Source organism: Zootoca vivipara, chromosome 14, assembly GCF_965207765.1.
Source record: "Zootoca vivipara chromosome 14, rZooViv2.hap1.1, whole genome shotgun sequence".
Lineage (NCBI taxonomy): Eukaryota > Metazoa > Chordata > Lepidosauria > Squamata > Lacertidae > Zootoca > Zootoca vivipara.
Window position 1 is genome coordinate 22,890,923 of NC_142597.1, and position 22,211 is coordinate 22,913,133.

A 22,211-nucleotide genomic window follows, 5' to 3' on the forward strand; every position below is an offset into this window, starting at 1 on the left:
AGGAGGCTGTGTTAGGTGAATGTAGCTTTCCTCCTGTGCTCCATGTTCTGGTTAATCATAAACCTGCTGTTCCCCTCCAGGAGGCTGATGTTCCATCATTTTTGTGTTACTTTGGCCTGCCAGCACTTAAGCACCATCTCCTTCCCTGCCCGCCCCCCTTCTAAATTCCCCAGCATTTTTTTTAACCACTGGAAAGGCATCTTAACTGGAAGGCATTGAGGCCTCTCTCTCTGGGGTCAGTGCCTCTGATTTTGCCCATATATCTCCACTGCTGTCTTTTTCAGTTGGCACAGCAGGTAGAATGACAATCCTGCCCAGAGTGGGATTAGTTCCTTATCCATTTTTTTTAAAAAAGATGTAATATTTATTGTAAAGTCAGGTGGAATCTGCTAATGAAATCCCTACTGAATTTAATAGAAAGTTTCTTCCACCCATGTTGCACTTCTTTGTGATTGAGCCAAGTAGGGCAGTTGCTAGTTTCTTGGCATTAGGGGTCAAGACTGCATAGCAATCATATGCTCTGAGCAGGGGACTGTAAGTCATTATGGAAATGTAGTTATGCCATTAAGGCTGGCTGGGACATTAGCAAAGGAAGATTTTAAAGAGGTGGACACTGGCGAGTCCTGACAACGCAATGGGATTGGATTCCTCTTTCCCAGTTCCTTCGGTTGGATATGCTGGGGATAGAGGCACTTGTCTCTCTGCATTTCATTATCTTCCTTTGGCAGGACTGTTCTTACAACAATCAGCACTTTTGATTCCATCCCACCCCCCAAAAACATTTGGCACATGGTGGCAATCGTGACATCTTTTCTGGGTGACTTGGTCCTGCTACAAGGAGCTGCTGGCATTACTCAAAAGGTGTCACAGACGGGTGACGAGAATCAGACGGGAGGTGAAGAAAGGATTTTAGAAGAGGAGACTGGGTGGAGTTGGAATCCAGGCAATTAAAAAATGCCCACTGCTCCAAGGAGAAAGGGCTGTTCGCTCAGTGGTAGAGCATTTGTCTTACAAGCAGAAGGTCCCAGATTCAATTCCTGGGCATCTCATGGTAGGGCTAGGAGAGACACCTCCCCACCAATTTGAAACCCTGGAGAGCCACTGCCAGTCACTGTAGACAACACTGAACTAGCTGAAGTAGGCTTTTAAGATAGTACATCTTCATGAGTGAGTCATGCAAGATTTTAAATGGGAGTTTTAGTGCTGCTGCTGCCGCCTGAATGCTGCCCTAAGTCATTTTAATTCTTGGTTTTATGGTACGCCACTTCGGATATTGTACACAGAACTTAAGAAGAAGCTTTATATATAAATAAATAGTGCCTTAAAGCTGCAATACATGTGATTAATAATGACAATAATATTCAAAGTGAAGTATGGAAGAGATTTTTACATGCAGATAAAAATTGATTTTATATTCTGCTTGTCCGTCATAGAGATGTAGGATAAATAAGGACAGGAGAGCAGCTTGCCCACTTAAAATGTGCAACAGTGGAAACCACAGAACAGCAGATCAATGTCTGAGTTATGGGGGAAAGAGGTAGGGGAGCCCCTATTCCCCCACCTGATTTTCAATTGGCTAAAGTGCTTTTCCTTCTACTGTTTTGTGAAAACGCTTTTATTTGAATGGGGTTTTGTCTCAGCTTCCACACGGTGTTAAACAGAATTTCATTGTCTTTGTTTTTTTGTTTTTTTGTTTAGGAAAGGCAGGATGTAACATCCGTTTAATGTGTAATTAAATGCACACACCCTGATTGGTGACTTAATCTCATTTTAGCCAAATTGTGATCTTCCCTGTAGCCTGATTTTTAAATAGAAGCTACAGGAACCACATCACCACCCCCAGGTATTTCATGCAACCAGCAAATCCATGAAGAGTGGAGCTTTGCCTCTGTTTTCAGTGGATTACCTCCAAATCATTTAGAGTGGTCCCTATTGAAATTAATAGACCTAAGTTAGCCCTGTCTATTAATGTCAATAGGTCTGCTCCGAGGAGGATGAGCATTGGATACAACTCAGTGGCTAGATGTCTCTGAGAAGGTGCACAGAGGCCCCTAAGGACATTAGAGAGAGTTAATGCATGACTGTCAGTGGGTATCAGGGATTGTAAAATTGCTCTCCTGAGAGGGTGTTAGAATTCGATTTTGTGTGTATGTGTGTGCATGCACTGTGATAGCTAGCTCTGTGTGTCTCTTGCCATCATGCCAGCGCCAGTAAATTCTGACTCGATCCTGCTGTTTTGTCAATAATGCGGAAAGTTCTGAAATAACTGCTCAAAGCCGTCAAATGATATGATTCAGCTTGATTCAGCTTTGCAAGCACTTGGCAGTAACCAACTTTCTGTGAACTTGAAATTTCTGAGCCCACCGTGCCCTTTCATAGGAGCCTGCATGCTCACACTCCTGTAATCTAGATCCAGTAACCTAAGAATCCAATGTTTTGCAATTAGAACCACCTAATTATTCAACTAAATGATTTTTTTTTGGGGGGGGGAGAACCTCACCTACCACCTTTACCTCCCTGAAGAAAAGGCAGGATATGAATGCAATTAACTAAGTAATTCTCAACGCCACTTCCATTTTTTGTGGCTTCATCGGTACTCCCCCACCCCAAATATTTCATTGCTTTCACTTATTTATACAAGGAGCAACAATCAACATTCAGAAATCCCACCCACACCCAGCAGCAGCACAAAATGCCTATTTAATTACATTTAACTTTTAAATCATTTCAGCTTTAAACAAAGGTATCTCTCCACAAGTTGCCATGTGTCCCCGGAGGCCTATAACCATGTTCTATTAATGTTGCTTATGTCATAAAACTATGCCAGGTTGATCAAAAAGCGGTAGTTTTCTTGACTGTGTTCCTTTAAAAAACAACAAGACTCTCTGGAGAATTTCAGAGGTTTTATTTATTTTTTTAAGCATAGGGAAGAGGCATCACAGCAGAAGATGCACAGAAGCAGAAGGTGAGGATATAGAGGCCATATGAGAGAATCTAAGGCTGTGTATGCACTGCACCTTTAAAGCACGTTAAAGAATTATTTGAGGGAACAAATGTGCTTCAAATGTCCTTTAAAGGTATAGCGCATACACAACGTAAGACAAGCGTTCTGTTTCTATCACTTTTGCCAAGTGGTTCCGTTGCACCTTTTACCAGCAAGGCCAAGGAGCTGCTCAGTAGGTCAGGGACTAAGGTGGTTCAGGCAACAGAGGAGCTGTCCAGCTAAGAATCTGCTGAGAACAGGGCTGGATGAGATGTTGCACAAGCAATTGGAAGGCCCAGCTGAGCCACTTTGTGACAGCCCCTGCTGCTCCACCAACTCCCTAGGGCAGTAGTTTTCAACCAGTGGGCCGTGGCACCCTGGGGTGCCTTGAAAGATGGTCAGGGATGTCACAGGCAACCCTGCCCCCTGTCCCTCTTTCCTTCCCTCCCTCCTCTGATGCTATCTTGCATCTCTGCCTCCCAAAGACTTGTGCAGCTGTTTATTGTAGCAGCCCTGGCTATAAGCTCCGCCGGTGAATGCTGCCTCTGGGAGGCACCTCTCTTTGGGGTGGGGTGGGGGCAGCTCAGAGACCAGGGACTCCCAAGGAGAGGGGTGAGGAGAGGAGCCCTCCCCAAGGGAGGGTGTTTGAAAAAGGGTGAGAGGCTGCCAGCTCTGCAGGCAAGGGGTGACACAACTGGGCTCCTGAGCCCCACAGGGCTGCCACAGAAATAATGTAGTTGGTTAAGGGAGCCGTGGACTCAAAAAGGTTGAAAATCTCTGCCCTAGAGTGTCAGCTCCCCCACTTCCTCACCAAGAACTTTTTCTGCAGCTGTGTAAGAGACCAATAAAAGTCTGTAGTCCAAATGGTATTTCAGGCTGAACTTTGGGTTCCTCCTCACAGATCTCAGAATCTTCCACCTGCAAAAATGCAAATGGAATAGGCTGCTTCAGAGGCTTCCTTGTGTTGCTTGGGGTGAAAGGTATCGGTTTTCCAAACAGGCACTGTCTCTCCCTGAAGTTCTGAGGAATTAAAACAGTTTTAATCTTTAAAAAACCTGGCAGAATAAAAAAGAAAGACAGTCTTTGCCTGGAAAAAACACACATAACAATTTAGGAAGCCTCACTAAAGAGTGAATTCCACAAGTACGGTAGCACCCTGAACCAAGAAAGCCCTCTTCCCAGGCACCATCCAACTTAGATGATGAAGCAACAATTTGGAAGAGATAAGTCAAAATCCACATCGATTACATTTTTGAAGGCTCATTATTTTTGAAAGCCTTGCTTTCCTCTACAAAGAATAAAAAGGGGTTTTTCATTACTGGGTTTCACAGTTTAAGAGTAAGCATAAAGCGATAACCAGCTGTGGCTTGGCACCCACCACAGTCCTGAAAATTATATGCATATTAAGTTAATTACATGTAATTAAAACATGCAAATTAGCAGAATAGCCCCTCCCAACACACATTTCACTCTCTGTGCTTAACAATTTACCCACCCCTTAATTACACTGTAATGCTGGGGCATGGGGGTGGGAGAGGAAATTCAGCTAACATTGGGGATTGGCCGCATCGAACAGATGAAATTGTGTCTCTTTTATTGAACCAACTCCTGTAAGGAGCTTTACAACTTTGCAATAAATCCCCAGGTCTGGATGTTTAAAGCAGGAAAGTGAGAATAGATTCTTATGCTTTGATTTCATGTCTGCCAAAGAAATCTCACAAGATTTGGTAAAAAAAAGAAAGAAAGGAAAAAATGCAGAGCTTCAGAACAGCTCACAACTCCGATAAGAGAGAGTATTTCATGACTCTCTTGGGGTGGATGTGTCTGCATGATTCTCATCTAGGGAATCAGATGCATTGTTACAGTGGTTCATATATGGACTTAGTTGCTGCTGGAGCACAATGCAGCCGTACAGTCCCTTGTGTACTGAAAGGCAGTGCACATCTTGCCTTGGAAGAGCAGGAAGGATAATTGAATTGTTGAGTGACCATCAAACAATCACTTTCACTAACTGGGCAGCTAAGAGGCATGAATGTTCCTTCCAAATCTCTATTTGAACCTGGGTAGTAGTGGCTAGAGTGTCTAATCCCATCTTATTCCTCTAGATATCTGAAACAAGTCATTCTTTCTGCGACTAACCTACTTCACAAGGTTATGCATAAACACTAAGGCCTCGTGCAGTGCACACCCTGATATTTCTCAGGCTGCAGATACTCTGATATGTTTTGAACCGTTGGGCTTATTGTAGGGCTATTATGTTTTTCATTTGTATTCTCAGGCAAAGAACAAACACCCTCTTGGCTATTAAGTCTGCAATGGTGGGCTTCAGTAGTGTTTGATGTTTTGAGTGTGAGAGACTGCATGTGTGTGTGTGTTTGTGTGTGTGAGAGAGAAGATTGGGCAATGGTAATGATAAATCAGACTTCCTGGATCTGAGAAAATGACTTTGTGGTTTGAACATAGCTGCCAAGTACCCCGTTTTCCCTGGGAAACCCCCCATTTTTACTTACCTTTTCCTGGTGGTCCCCCGTATCACTTCGTCTCCCATTTTTCTCCGTTATTTTCTCCTGCTGGCGGCCATTTTTTTCCTGATTTGCCCTTCTATGGGCACAAAAAATGGCCGCCGCCGGCTTCAAAAGTCGCATCTACGCATGACCGGAAGTCATTTTTGATGCCCATAGATGGGCGGGGCGACACCGGAAGTTGCGCTGATGCACTTCCGGTCATGCGTAGAAGCTACTTTTGAAGCCGGCGGCGGCCATTTTTGGTGCCCATAGAAGGGCATAGCGACAACGGAAATTACGTTGACGCAACTTTCGGTGTCACACGGCTGCCGGTCCCGGATTCTGCAGTCCGGGACTTGGAAGGTAAGGGTTTGAGAACACAACTTCCGTGCATGTGTAAGGTGCACACACTTTAAAAAAATTAAGCTTTTGCATATACAGTATTTCTATTTTGGCTGGTGGAGCTGAATGACTGCCATTAAGCCAAAGGTGATTTGGCAGGTACAGGTTCAGCCCTGAGTAGGTAAGACACTAATCAACTGCTGAATTGGAGATCTTTCCTTCTTCTGCATTTCCTCGGCTGTACACAGGCTGGCTGCTCAGCTGCAATTACCGACACCTTCCAGGGTCCTCTTGGATTTCTCTCTCCTCCTTCTGCCTTATTTATCATCACTGCTGCCCCAGGATAGCACAGCTGTTCTCGGGCTCTCGCAGCTAAAGTCGGCATCTGAGGGGTTTTTCTGGCTGTCAGGCAACTCCTGGTGCCTGCTCGCACAGACTCTCTTCTGTCCGCCTCTTCCAAACCATCCATTTGGTACCTTTACATCCTTAATTCAGTCTCCTGCTCCCGATTTTCTGTCCAGCATGCACTTCTCCTCCCATTTATAAAGCTCATTGTGAAACGTGCCCAAAGGGTGTATTTATTTATGGGATCTCTGTCGCTGGAGGCCTGCGATCAAACAGTCGTTTTGTTAGTGCAAATCATTATATGAAATTCAAGCTCCAACTCCAGCATGACAGCACTCTTTAGCCTCATGGCTAAAGGCACACAGTATCCTAGGCCAGGCATCCCCAAACTTTGGCCCTCCAGATGTTTTGGACTACAATTCCCATCATCCCTGACCACTGGTCCTCTTAGCTAGGGATCATGGGAGTTGTGGGCCAAAACATCTAGAGGGCTGCAGTTTGGGGGTGCCTGCCCTAGGACTTCTCTGAGAGCTGTCCCAACACCTCCCACTTATACTTTCCCCTCAATTCTTACTTCTCCTCCTTACTTCCCTTCCCTGAAGCTATGCAGCCCTGTACTGCCCACCTCACAGTTCACTCCTGGCCTCTTTCTCCCTGTTTCTTTACTTCTTGAGACTACTACCACCCCACAACCACTTTTATTCCTTGCATTCCTGTGATGTTTACCCCAGCCGCGTGGACCTTTCTCTTCCCTCACAAAAGCTGTGTTGTGTGTCAGCATTCTATTGTTGATACTTTCACCCTGGACAGTCAGAATGTGTGGCAAGCAGCACCCTAATTTGCTGCATTTGGAACCCTCCTTTTCCACAGGATTGTAAGGGTGAGAAGAGTCAACATTGTCAAAGATCCCATCTTCTAGCAACTAATGATAGAACAGAACTTGCCTACCATGTCTTCTGGCAGAACTTGCAGCATGTCTCCATACTTACCTTATTAAAGCTAAATCCCCGGCAAGGTTCTGATTTTATGATTGGTTATATTACTACAGCAACATGGTCTCACTAATGCTGCCCTGTAAATTGGCCACTATAACTATTTTCTTTTCAGGTAATTGCCACTGTCTGTTCCTTTTGAATTTCTTTTCCCTCTGAACTCAGTCTACTATGCTCATTCCCACTCCCATATTTCTAAGTAAAATAAAAAAATTCCTTCAGTAGCACCTTAAAGACCAACTAAGTTTTTATTTTGGTATGAGCTTTCGTGTGCATGCACACTTCTTCAGATACAGACACGAAAGCTCATACCAAGATAAAAACTTAGTTGGTCTTTAAGGTGCTACTGAAGGAATTTTTTTATTTTACTTCGATCCAGACCAACACGGCTACCTACCTGTAACCATATTTCTAAGTGTTTGCCAGTTCAGCATCACACTAAAGGACAGATCTGTCCATTATGGTTTCTGTCCATTCTCATTTTTCCAACATTCAGTTCAGTTCTCGCCGTTCCTACATCTAATATACACAGGTCTGTAAGCAGTTTTGCCTCGTATACACATTTCTGCAAGCATTCTCCCACAACAGAACACACGCTGTACATTATTTTCATGCATATAAGCATTTCTGTGCATGTTTCCCCCCAATATGTGATTTTTTTTGGTACATATTTTTCAGTTGGAGAACTACATTGCAAAATTCAGAGAAGAGTGAATTTGGAGGTGTAGTTGTGTTTTGGATAACAATTTAAGCACCGCAACCTTAAAAGATCTTGGGTAGAGGGGGGTTGGGTACCTCCTAGCCTTAATTGGATTTTGTGATGAATTTGTAGATGTGTCATTCAGTCAAAACATCAGCAGGATCTCAAAAGAAGCCAGTATATTTTGCAAGAATAAAACCCTTTAAAAATAGACCTAGACCTTGTACAGACCTAGTAACTTAGAGCTTTTAAAAACTCAAAAGATACAGCGATCTCCACTCCTCCCCTATTTTTTTTCTAAAAAAAGAAACCCAGGCGATAGAAATGCAAATAAAATAACATGAGCTTGATGTCTGTTTTGTTTTGCCACACTCTTACATATGCAGAATGTGTGAATTACTCTTAATTTGTTTATATGACTTAAAAGAGGGGAGAAGGACCGATAAATTCTATACGATGCCCCAAGGGGCCAATATGGGGAAAATAATTCATCCTCGCTGTGCTGCCATTTGCTGGATATGACAATTTTTATTTTTCATGGCTCTTCCTCTGAACCACCCTTCTTCAAATTCTCCCTCCCCCAGTTCTTTCTGTGATCTTTTATTCAGTTTTGCAGCTGCATCTCTGAAATGGAAGAAAATAGATCTTAATAATTACACAAGTGCCACCCTGTGCTCCAGCCCAGCCCAACAATTGCCAGCACAATGTGAGATATAATTAGCACCTCCCTCCACCTGCCCATCAATCTTGGGCTGGAGTGGCCTATGCTTTGGTCAAAAGATGTCTCCTGTGGTGCTGGCTTAATATCTGATGAATATTATTTATTAAATTTTTATGCCACACCTCATCCGAAGATCACAAGGCAGTTTACAATCTCTTGCAAATTCCGGTAGCTTGACCAATGGCTTGAATTCAAGGGCGCCATTTCAGATTTGAGGGTGATTGGAGATATAAAGGGTAAAGGTAAAGGGACCCCTGACCATTAGGTCCAGTCGTGACTCTGGACCTCATCTTGCGTTATTGGCCGAGGGAGCCGGCGTACAGCTTCCGGGTCATGTGGCCAGCATGACAAAGCCGCTTCTGGCGAAGCAGAGCAGCACACGGAAATGCCATTTACCTTCCTGCTTGGAGTGGTACCTATTTATCTACTTGCATTTTGACGTGCTTTCGAACTGCTAGGTTGGCAGGAGCTGGGACCGAGCAATGGGAGCTCACCCCGTCGTGGGGATTCGAACCACCGACCTTCTGATCAGCAAGCCCTAGGCTCTGTGGTTTAACCCACAGCGCCACCCGCATCCCCGAGTGGAGAGATAGGAAGGTTTAAAGCAGAGGTTGGAAAGCCTGTGACCCTCCAAATGTTGCCCCTCCCAGAGGGATGTTGGGAGTTGGCGCCCAACAACATCTGGATGTCCATGAGGACCTCCATCCCTTACTTTACAAGGTCACTCTAGGATACTTCATATATCTAAAAGGTAAAGGGACCCCTGACCATTAGGTCCAGTTGTGACTGACTCTGGGGTTGCGCGCTCATCTCGCATTATTGGCCGATGGAGCCGGCGTATAGCTTCCAGGTCATGTGGCCAGCATGACAAAGCCACTTCTGGCAAACCAGAGCAGCACATGGAAACGCCGTTTACCTTCCCGCTGTAGCGGTTCCTATTTATCTACTTGCATTTTGACGTGCTTTCGAACTGCTAGGTTGGCAGGAGACTTCATATGTCTAGGATATATGAAAATCACAGAGCGCTGTACAAAAGAATAAAAAGCATGCAGTACATAATAGAACAATGTAAAAATGGCACAAAACCGAATCCCATACCTTTGCACTAGCCAGAACATCACTACTCTGAAAATACTTGGGTGGGAAAAAAATCATTTTAGCAAATCATGAGAGTATGCCTCATTTCTAAATTTGTGTCAGGCTTTGGCTACACTTTATGGCTAGCAGTTTGTGTCTGTGCGTATATTTGTTTGAGAGGGGATTGTGACAAGCAAGGAACAATCCACAGGTCCATAGGTGGTTGATATAGTCAAAGGCATGCTGGGGATCCATTTCCATTGGAGACAAGGCAGCCTGCATGGCTTCTCAGTGAGATATAAATTGCTCAGACTGAGGTATTGCCTTGGATTTGAGGGTTTTCTAAGGCTTCATGTGCCCCTATTGGCCTGTGGGATCAGCTGCATTCAGGGTAGAATAGGGTTGTCATATTTCAAAAAGTGAAAATCGGGACACAAAAGTTCTTATGCTTTTTGGGGAGTTTTCCAGCCAAAATCTACACTACCAACATGGGCTGCCATATGATTTTCACCTAGAGGTTTGCATGGGCTGAATACAGACTATGTCTGGGAAATTCCAGACATATGGCAATGTTAGCGTAGAACTGCAAGCCTAGAGGGCATTCTCGTGATTGACAGGAGGAGTTTTCATAGCAACATTTTTCTCTTTCTCTCTCTTTCACAGAGTTATGTCATGCCCAGACCACCGCAGGGCTCCATGAGGATTTATAGAAGATGCCCGGGATCTTGGCGCCTCTGGTGCTCCTTTTGGTGTGGCTAATGGAGATTGCTGCCAGTCCCCACTCTCTGAGGATTGGTGAGTAAAGGAAATTAAGCAGCTACCATGGATTTAACCACACACCCTGGCTATTGCACTCCATTCCCTGGGGAAACCAAGGACCTGCTTCAGAATAACAGGAAAGGCCAATGGGTGACCTGCAAAACTAGATCCAACCCCGGTATTATCTCTCCCCTGGATACCCCTCTAAATTTGAAAGAATCCACACTACAGTGTTACCATTGTCATTGGGGATTCATATGCAAGGTCCCAGCTATGGCAGAGTCCTTCACCAGTGCAGATCCTGGACTGCCAGCTTTATCATAAGAGAGGGTTTTGGTTTAGGAGGATGAAACATGTTTTTTTTTCCTCCCTGGACCACTGCATCAGTAATCGAAGGCCCCCGAAGGATGCACAGCCTCCTCTGGAAGGCTTATATAATCTAGATGGAATAAATGAGGCGTAAGTCTGGTGTAAGGAGAAATCAGTTTGACTTAGTGTGCACTTATTTTAGAAATTAATCTAGAAAATGAATGAATGAGCCCATTCATTTGTTCCTTGCTGGCAGAATCAGCAAATGTGAATGTGAATGAATGTCAAGGAAAGAATGAAGATGCATTTATTTGCTCATATGTTCATTTGTTTCTAACTGTTTTGCATTGGAGGAATTGTTTAGCACTGAAGAAACAAGCTAGGACATGGTGTACATTACGGTTTACAAGATATGTGGAAAGAGAGAGAGGAAGAGAAACAGAGCAGAGAAATAGAGCAGTGGAATTGATAAGAGCGGAAAACTGTGTTTACTTTAGATGACAGAGGATGGCTGAATGCCCTTTCAGTTATGTATAGATATGGACCCTTTGTCATATCTATGGCAGATCATTTCCCAGGGTAAGGGGGAAGGGTGTAGAATGTCTACAAATTTCTTGCCACTTGGATCAAAAACACAGAAGTTACAGGCAGTGGAAGACTAGTTGGGGCTTCTATTGAAGTCAGTGGGACGATGAATGAACTAATGAGTTAATGCAATGCCAATAATATCTAAATTAAATGAATGCAATATGTAACAATGAAAATGACTTTTGATTCCCATAGACTTTTGATTGTATAATAAGCACTAAGGATGGGATAAGGGAAGTTGAGATTCGAGCAGAAGCATCAGGGAAATGAGGATTAGGGGACACATAAAGATGATGCCTCCCTTCTTTCTGCCTCTCTACCACTGCTCTGTCCTTGGCTTCTGCTGCAGACCCAATACTGATATACCAGGCATCCCCAAACTTCGGCCCTCCAGATGTTTTGGACTACAATTCCCATCATCCCTGACCACTTGTCCTGTTAGCTAGGGATCATGGGAGTTGTAGGCCAAAACATCTGGAGGGCCGCAGTTTGGGGATGCCTGTGATATACAGTATGCTTCCTTTCTGACCATGAATGGCTTGGACTGATCCCACCCCTTCTCACCAGAGAACCCTTTATCAGGTCTCTGTAGCATCGAAGCGCAACGGACTAGCTTTTTTGCTCTGCAAGGTTCTAAGGATCTGTTAGCAGAATTTTCAATGACCTCAACAAATTGCCGTTTTGAAGATTCCTTATGCGCAAGCTATGCCAGCTTGCAACCAATGTAAGTTTCTAGTGAAATGCACTCTTGACTTCCTATGTAGAGAAGCTGTAAGGTTCCCTTGCTTGCTGCAGGAACTTCTTGTCTCCTAAATCAAAAGCAAGAGGGCATCATGACTTGGTTCCCATCACGATGATACCATCTTATAGGGAGTCTTTTGTATCTAAATTTGCAGTCGAAGTCATTTGGGTTCAGCACTGAGGAAAGGCACAGTTAGTTCTGGTAACTTTGAGGTGGCGTGCTTCATTCTTAGTGTTGCAGGTAAAAATGTATGCATATTTCTTCTCTGTTCTTTAAAATTGCCTTTGATGCTGGTTGGTGGTGCCACCAAACTGCTAATGATGTCTTGGTACTTTGTGTAGGAGGGGATGCAGACTTGTGCTTTTTATTCAGAGAGGTCAGGGGAAGGGGACTGCCCACTTTTATGGCATTTATTCACTGCTTGGGTGGATTAGAAAAGAAGGACAGCAGCTCTCTTTCATTGCATTGACACCTCACCTAATCTTCCCTCTCCTGATGTAGGCAGGCAACACCTATTTTTTATAGCACCTTTTAATAAGGAGTGGAAGAATTCTCAACCCACTGCAAGATCAAATCCAATGAGATGTCTTACGTTTTCATGGAAGAAGAAGAAAAGGCAACACCAATACAAAAGGAGGAAGAGGCAAGCCTCAAAATGGAACTGGAAAACGTAGAGAACTTTAATAAATAGTCTTGACCATTTTGCTGGAGAATTTCTTCAGGGACATAAGAATTGTATTTGTTGAATTAGCCCAAGGAAGGTTCTTAAGCTTCTGCTGGAATGTGTTGGGAAGTTTACTATTTTATTAAAGTTCCAGTATTTTCCAGTAGCACTTTGAGGCTTGCCTCTTTCTGCCACCCCTCTGAGCTGTCACACCTGCAGTCCTTGTGTTCTGTTTCAAAAGTGGCCTCATTTGCATTAGTCAGTCAGAGTCCATCTTTTTTGGCAATTGAAACGTGTTTCATGTGAAAATGCACTACTATAAACCAGTTTCAAACCAGTGGAATTACCATGTTTCCCAGACAAAAAAACTAAGATAAAACCTGAGAACTGTAGCTTGATTGTGAAAAATCTGGGGGTGTATAAAGGGATTCTTAACATTCACACAAAATGTATTGACAAATAAACCACTTTTGTGGTAGAAATGGAAACAACTAGAAATACCAACACTAGGAGAATGAAATACCAAGATGATGGAATATGCAGAACTGGCAAGACTGTCCGGGAAGATCCGAAACCAGCGAGACCAACTGTTCGAAAGAGACTGGAATAAATTTATATCATTCTAGTTGGCCCTGACACGCATTGCAGTGGCTCAGTTTGTTAAATGGAGCCTCAGAGTCCCACTTCAGACTCCCCTCACCTTCAGAGTCCCCCTGTTTTTCGTGTGTTGTGTTTACATAGGAGCAGGGGCATAGGGAGATGCCGCGACACCCGGGGAGAAAAATTGCCATGCATGGGGGGCACGGTAACCCGTGCTGACTGCGCACGCGCTGGATTTGGCGCTTGCACAGTCAGATTGGGGTGCCGCTGGCCTGCGGCAGCTCCATGGAGCGCCACTCGCACACGACGACCCATTAAGGGGTGCCGGCGAGCACACACGGAACACCGTGGAGCCGCCGCATGCCATCAGCACCCCAATAGGACTCTGCATTTGCGAGCGGAGGCAAGGGGCAGGCTAGGGAGGTTGAGTATCTGTCACCCCCCAGGGCATTGCTCGGGGCGGACCGCCCCACCCCCACTTGCTCCGCCCCTGCATAGGTGCACCCCTGTGTCTCCCCCCCACCCTGTTCTGCCCCTCCTCCCCCCATCCCCTGGTTCATCCCTGTGATTGGGCCCACCCTGTCCCAACCTACGACCTATTCGGGCCCCCCATCCCCCACCCTGGCAGGCCCCCTACCTCCACATGGCCTAGTCTGGAAAGCGGCCTAGTCTGCTGCGGCCTATTCAGTCTGCTGGGCAATGTTGGGCCTTGTTGCTGCAAAAGGCCTGTTTTCAGTTGGTTGCTGTGGAATTTTGTGATGTCATCTGGTGGTGTGTTATCTGTCTTTCTATTGGATGCTGCTGGAGTCTTCAGACCTTCTGCTGGTGATGTCTAATTTGAGCACCACTTTTTTGTGTTTAATCATTATTTTAGGTGTGAAAGGTGTGGTTTTTTGAAAAAAAATTATGCCAGATCCCTCCCTGATGGGCAAGGTACGCTTTGTCCTAATTTGATGCAATTTGGTTCAGCGGTTACGGAGCAAGGCTATGACCTCCGCATACGCAGTGGGAACATTTATATATAGATAGATTTGAAAGAACATGGTAAAAATTTGATAACTCTAACAGGACTGACCTAAAGTTCTTTGCAAATAGAAATAGCTACTTGTTTACAATTATATAGTATTTTGAATTAATTAAAATAAGGTAAATAAGAGGAAGTGGAAATGCTAAGAAGATAGGTAAGGAAATTTGAAAGCTAACTAGGGGGAAGGGGGGAAGTAGTCGAAAGAGTCAGAATATATGTAATGATAAGAATATGCTGCTGTTTTTGTGTTGAAACAGAAAACTAATAAATATTATAAAAAAAAGACAAATAAACCACTGTTGTGGTGCTTTAGGCTTGTAGTGTAGACTTCCTCCTATGCAGACCACATGTTTGCAGGTTGTATTTAATAACATTGCTTTAGTTTAACTCCACACCTTGTGTTTTCCCAGTTCATTTCCTGTGTCCTTACATAACAGCCTTTTACTTCTGCTTAGAGATTCTTATACATTGGACTTTGGGCTGTTTTAATACTAAAACCTATTTTGTCTTTAGAGAATGCTGAGGCCGTGGTTTTTTTGGGTGTGTGGGTGTGTCTCTGGCACGAAAATGAGACTGACTCTCTCCTCCTCCCCTTCCCTTAAACCTTTCCGTTTAGAAACATGACTGTCATTTAGGAAAACAATCTTCCCTGGAGGCCATGCAGACAAGCTCTCCTCCTCTGGCTAGCAGTAATTAGAGCACCTCTTGGCTACTGATCTTACCTATTTTGGGCATGGCAGGATCAAGGGTCTGCTTACTCGAGAGCGGGGAGAGCTAATTACTCCTAGCCGGAGGGGGAAATGGAGAAGAGTGGCGAACAGGCGAACTGAGGGAGAAGTAGGTCAATAAGACACATTAGGGTGTGATTAGCTGACTGTACAGAGAAGGCTGCAGAGCTCTCTAGGAATGGTTAAAGGCTCAAAAATGGTCAAAAATGGTCCCTGCAGATGATAGAAAGGTGAGCAGAGACTTTCAAGGCTGTGAGCCCCTGCTGTGGCCCAATTTCATGCCTTTGTGGATATTTGTGCGTCAAAATGGAACACCCCTCTGGGAACTACCTCTGTGTCTTAGAAATGCTACTCAGACAGCAAGGCCAGCTATTGCTCTCCTTGTTGGTCCACCTCAAGGCCTCTCCCATCTCCCATGTCCTCATTCCTCTACCAGATCCAGCCACCACCTGTGGATAAATGTTCTTGTGGAATTTATGGCAAGTGAGCAAACCATCTACTTTAATGATGTGCAACACGATTTTGTTTATTTCTGTGGATATTTCTGCCATCCTGAATATTTCCGCCTCATATGCAGGATACTTCCTCTTCACATACAAAAAGCAAAAGTGTGTGTGTGGTCCGTCCCCCCCCCCCAACTTTTTTTTTTGCAATTTCTGGATCGGCGTTACAAATCACAGGTGGAATAGGCTCAACTAAGCATTGTTCCCTTTGCAATTGGATTCCCTGTTTAGAATTGAATCGGTAGAACAGGAGATCTCAGGGTCATGGGTTTGAGCCTCACACTGAACAAAAGATTCCTGTATTGCAGAGGGTTGGACTAGATGACCCCTGGGATCCCTTCCAACTCTACCATTCTATGATTCTGTGAATTACTGAATAGTTATTGTTACATGGGCAAGTTGGCTAAGTGGCACATGTCCCCCATGCAGAAGTATTCAGCAGCTTAATAATTTGTCTGCCCTGTATAGATAGGTTGCTGCTTTTCCCACTGCTAATCTCGTGGGAACATTCTTATCACAGTTGCCAACTTTGGGAGCAGAAAGCCACTGCTCTTTGTAGCATTCCTATATCTGAGTTTGAAAATGCTAGGATGTAGCATGCAGGCCTGAGAAGTGTGGATCTGCAGAAGAACATGCTTTGCAGAGAATACTAAGGTAAAGGTACCCCTGACCGTTAGGTCCAGTCACAGACAACTCTGGGGTTGCGGCACTCATCTCACTCTATAGGCCGAGGGAGCCAGTGTTTGTCCGCAGACAACTTCCGGGCCATGTGGCCAGCATGACTAAGCCGCTTCTGGTGAACCAGAGCAGCGCACGGAAACACAGTTTACCTTCCCGCTGGAGCAGTACCTATTTATCTACTTGCACTTTGACGTGCTTTCGAACTGCTAGGTGGGTAGGAGCAGGGACCGAGCAACAAGAGCTCACGCCGTCGCAGGGATTCAAACCGCCGACCTTCTGATTGGCAAGCCCTAGGCTCTGTGGTTTAGACCACAGCGCCACCCGCGTCCCTTGCAGAGAATACTAGTTCTACTCAAAGTAGGCCCACTGAAGTTAATACACATGACTCCCTTAGGTTCATTAATTTCACTGGGTCTACTCTAGAACTTAGAACTTAGTTGGCTTACAGCCCTGAGGAATATGATAGAGCAAATAAGGAGAGCCTGCTGGATGAGGCCAATGGCCCATCTAGTCCAGCATCCTGTTCTCACAGTGGCCAACCAGATGCCCTTGGGAGTCTGCAAGCAGAGCCTGAGCAGAAGAGCATTCTTTTCCACTCTGGTTTACGACAATTGGTATTCAGAAGCATTGCTGCCTCCGACACCTTCTGAGTGGATGCTTTGTGTAGAGAAGGTCCCAGCTTCAAACACTCACTGACATCTCAAGTTGCAGGTGATGGGAAAGACCTAATTCTGCCTGAAACCCTGGTGTCTTGAGCCCCATGGAGATGTATTGGCAGGATTGGTTGAATGGGGAGGAGAAGGAGGAGTGTGGGAGCTCAGGAAGCTGGAGGACTTTGAATCTGGGAAGGAGCCCAGTGGGCTGCGAGGTCATGATGAAGGCCCTCAGGAGGGCTCTGACTTTGGGACGGGCATAGTGTGGTTTAACAATTCACCGTCCTCTGTAGGGAACTCTGAGGACTGTAGCTCTGGGAGGAAAATAGGGGTGTCCTAATAACTGTCAGCAGCCTTAACAATCTGCAGCTCACATCATTCTTTGGGGGAAGCCATGACCTGTTTAAAGTGGCACCATAGTGCTCTAAATGTATGGTGCGAATGTGGCCTGTGTCTCCCTCCCTCCCTCCCCCCACCCACCCAGCCTGGCGCCTGCTCTACCTGTCAGTTAGCAAAACTATGGAGACAGGCTTAATTCTTGCCAGCACATAAACTATTCTTAGGCAATCATTTATGCGACGCAGCGTCCCCTTGAAACTCTGTGGGATTTTGTGTTCATAAATTGCTTAATTGCTTTGGAGAAGTCACCCACACATGCTTTGCAAAGGGCAGTCTCTTTCTCAGGAAGCCTAGCATATAATGAGCGGAAGTTGTGGGGGGTGTTGACAAAGGGAAAAAGAAGTCTGCAAAACTCTCGATATTTACAACTGTGAACACCCATCCGTGGCTTTCCCCCCTCCCCACAGGCAACATGCTGAGGAAGAAAAGGATACACAAGGACAGTGTTGTGGTTTTAAGGGGCTGTTCATATCACACTATAAGAACATAAGAAGAACCTACTGGACCAACCCTGCCCTGCCTAGTCCAGCACCCTGTTCTCACAGTGGCCAAGCAGATGACTGTGGGAAACCCACAAGCAGGTCCTGAGTGCAACAAGAACTCTCCTGTGGCTGAATTTGCCACTAAACTAGTCTCTTCCCTTCCTGATGACCAGGAATAATGCACACCATTGAGAAGAAGGCTGGCTGCTACTGTCCAGATGCTGGACTTCAATTCCCATCATTGATGACCGTTGTCCGTGCTGGCAGGGGCTGATGGGAGTTGGAGTCTGACAGCATCTGCTTCCCATCTCTGCTCTCTAGCTTCCCTAAACACCTGAACTGATCTCTCAGCTCCCATCCCTGCACAACACCAGCCTTCACTTGCGCTACTGCTCTCCTCCAGCCTCAGTATATTACTGCAGTCAGCTTGAATTCTGAAAGGAGCAAATGGATGAGAAGAGACAGCTGAGGGGAGGCAATTCCTCATGTAAATAAAAATCCTCGCTGATGCATGTCTTGGCAAATTTGCCCGGTTGTGACATTATAAATGTTTCCATTTCCCCCCGTACAAACCCAAGTCAAACCCATCATGCTGGAATAAATTCATTGTTTTTATTTATGTTACCGGAGTGTGAAAGGAAGGTGTGAGGCACAAACGTGACATTCATTTGTAAGCTCTTTGCCCCTCTTAACTTTCTTTTGAGGCAATGCCCAAGGGAGTGATCTTTTATTTTATGTTCTATGTGACACATGAATAAACCCGGCACCAGCACCCACAAATATATGCCAGACCTTCTTCAAGCTTCCCATCATCCCGAAATGCCCTCTTGCTACTTTTCCTCATCTTGATCTGTATACCAGATCAATCCTCAAAGTTGCTTTGTATACCAGTGAGCAACTATCTGAGATGAGAAGTAGAGGCGCTGATTCTGGTCCTGTTCAAAGGGCACCCAAGTATATCAATCATTTGTGGAATTATGGGATTGTTAAAGGAGGGAGTGGGACTGTAGCTCAGTGATGAGGCACAGGCTTTGCAACCCAAAGGTCCCAGCTTCTTTTAACCAATTATACATTTAAAAGATTTAAGTAGTAATTGATGGGCTTTCTCTCTGCCTGAGTCCCTGGAGATCAGCTACCAGTCAGGGTAGACATTGTTGGTCTAGGTGGGCAGAGTGTCTGACCAGGTGCAGTGCATTTGCCTTGTTCTGTGTCCAGCCCCCTGCATCATCACCATCATCATGTCTTAAATTTATTGTTGCCTTTTTTTTAACCAAAGTAACTTAAAGTGATTTGCAATATATAAGCAAGCAAACACATACTCTGAAACCAGCATTTCAAAAAAACAAAACAATCTAAAAGACAACCCTATTTTTAAAAGGGACAATTAAAAAATCCCACCCATGCAAAGAGGCCACAGATAATCAAGAGCCTGAACAAAATGAAAGGTTTCTTGCCTGGTGCCTAATGCCCTGTAATAATGGTGCCCAATGAGCTTCCCTAGGGAGAGCATTCGACAAGTGGGGAGACACCAATGCAAAGGCCCGTTCTCATGTTGCCACCCTCTGGACCTCCCAAGGAGGGGGCATGCAGAGGCCACAGAAGATCACAAGGTCTGGGTCGGTTCATATGGGGAGAGGCGGTCCTTGATGTCCTGGGGTCTTGAGCTGCATAAGGTTTTCTAGGTCAAAACCAGCCCTTTGACTTGGGCCCAGAAACTAATTGGTAGTCAGTGTAGTTGGGTCACTATTGGTGTTACATGCTCAGACCGTTTTGCTGGGGTGAGCAACCTGGCTGCTGAATTCTGCACCAACTGCAGTTTCTCAATCACTTTCAAAGGCAGCCCCATGTATGAGCTACCTAGAGGTTGCCAAAGCATAGATAGCAGGTGTTAGGCAGTCCCTGTCCAGATAGGCCACTTGCCAAAGCGGATGGAAAGTACTTCTCGCCACAGAGGCCATCTGAGCCTCAAGTGACAGTGATGGATACAGAAGTCCCCCAAGCTATGTACCTGCTCTTTTTAAGGATGTGTTTCAAGAGCAAGTCACCAGGATCCTGAGAGGCACCACCTTCCCACTGATTCACCTTTCACAATCCAAACCCTCCCTAATCTTCATGCAATGAGAGAGCTGCAAGCACATTCCTTTCTTCAATGTATTAATATGCCAATGTAAGTGATGGATTGATTTAAAACTAATTTGATCAACTTTTTAACTGGATGACTGTCTGACTCAACGCTAAGTTCTGTCAGCACAGAGCTGCTGTGCCAATTGTCTGTTGACTATGGGCCTTCAGAAAGGCAGATTTCTCCATTAAGCCTTTTGCCTCTGTGTTTGGCTTTCATTACAGCGACACTGTCTCTTTTCCTATTGTCACGCTGTGAGATTTGCTGCCCCGAAAGGTCATTGATTCAGTTGATGAAACCGGATTTTCTAAAAGGTGTTGGGATAATTTTTACAATGGTTAATAACTATTGTAATCATGCAGGCGGCGATAGGGATAATCCTGTCTTTTGTGGAGGTTTAAGAAATTGCCTGCTGCAATGGAAGCGGAGTGCAGCCACCCACAAATGGGCGACGGCTTCACCTCCTGCAGAAACTCTGTGTCGTGACACCTCCTAGACAGGCTGGAAGGTAAGGTGGACTGGCAGAGGGATTTGCAGCAGGAACTCTTCTGAAAATGCTGCTTTAGCAAGACTGCAAGGCTACTCTATACTGGTACAGAGCATTTCCTGTTCCATCAGTGAGAAAATTTTGGGGGAAAGTTGCATCACAGTCATAGAGGACCTGCTCTGCATGCAGAAGGCCCCAGATTTAATACCCAATGGCATCTCAAGGTAGGACTGGGAAAGACTTCCTTCCTGAAACCTTGGAGAGCCACTACCAGTCAGTGTAGACAGTGCTGCACTAGATTGACCCATGGTCTCCGTCAGTATATGTCCTTCAACACTCATGTTGGGGAAACCATGACAGTTGAACAGAATGGTGGTATACGGATGGTCAAGGATGCTGTAGTTGAGCCAGGGGTTGGACTAAATGTCCTCAAAGGCACCTTCCAGTTCTAAAATTCTATTGTTCTAAATTCCAGCTGGGACTCTTTAAAAATAGTTAGATAGTTTTCGATCAATGATCATTTGCTATGAGAACTGCCAAAAGCAACTGCAGATCCAGTTAATGAGCATAAAGAGATGAACTTGCCTCGGGGAGAAATAGCAACACCACAACCAGCTGCAATATATCTCCAGTTATCAGATTTTGGGGACAAGCAGTGAAGTTGTGGTTTCCATGCCCTGCTTGTCACCTTTCTGTAGACACCTGGCTGTCCACTGTCTGGAACAGGATACTAGGCTACAGGGCCTTGGCTCTCATCCAGTGCAGCTCTTACGTTCGCTTAGCCAGTTCTACACGACCACAAAATCCTCCTGGGACTTTTTCCAATCCCCAAAGCACTCCTCATGCTGAAATGATTTCTTTCGATGTATCTTGAAGCCCTACAGCCAGGTCCCTCCACCAAATCCAATGGCAAGAGGAGAACAGAGAAGTCAGCTTTTTATTTTCATGTCGCATCTCCTCTCCCAAAGGATTCACTGATGCTTCCCAGCCCAACAGTATCTTTAAATAATGCAGAGGCAACTAATGTGTCGGGGCAAAGAGAGCTTTGCAGCAGCGTTGGAGCTTTAGGCAATGCTGCCAGCAGTGCCTAAGAACTATTTGGCCAAGCACTTTCTTTACATTATAAGACACTCTTTTAATTAACTTCTTCCTCTGGCAGTTGTTTTCTCTTGCTGGGTAAAGGTGTTGGCATTCCATGCAGACCCCACCTTGAAATATGTCAGATCATTCATTTTTCTTTGCTGCCTCTTTTTTCATTTCCAGTTAGAGCTGCCGCTGTATTGGGGAGGGAAATAATAAAACCATAAGCTAATTCTCCTTAAAAAAACAGCAACCCATGAATATCCTCCTGGATACATATGTGTGCTCATCACAAATGTACAGGCACCACCACCATCCCCAAATCGAATTTGGGTTAAATGTGTCACGTGCATTTGAGAGGAGGAACATTTGCAAGACTGAGCGCTCTTGCTCAAATGCTGCTGAACAGAGCTGACATAAGACCAGACCTGCTCACAGCCAGCTTTGAGCAAGGCAAATGTGGGCTCACCTGGATTATAGAGGCCACTTTACTGCCCTTGCCCAAAGGCCCAGAAACATACTAGGTCATGTCCCCTCCCCTCCCAATCTCCAAGTGATGAGAGGCTCAAGGGCTGGGATGCTGGACTGGCAGAATTTTGGTTGAAGTTTGGCACTAACCTGGTTTTGGTTTTGTTGAAAGGAAGGTCATCAGAGAACAAGGTGTATTTAGGATAAATGGTTTTATTTACACATCTATGCAACCTGAGCATAGGGTGGAGGGGC

The 22,211-nt window shown here is 45.1% G+C and overlaps 1 protein-coding gene across 1 annotated transcript in view; it reads left to right on the forward strand.

Moving 5' to 3' along the window:
• GRIK4 (glutamate ionotropic receptor kainate type subunit 4) overlaps window positions 1–22,211 on the forward strand; it is a 449,450-nt gene that overhangs the window by 155,707 nt on the left and 271,532 nt on the right. The window contains exon 2 of the mRNA XM_035139827.3: window positions 10,328–10,459. Coding sequence (XP_034995718.1) covers window positions 10,378–10,459 — 82 coding nt within the window. The 5' untranslated portion in view covers window positions 10,328–10,377. The remainder of the gene's footprint in view (window positions 1–10,327; window positions 10,460–22,211) is intronic.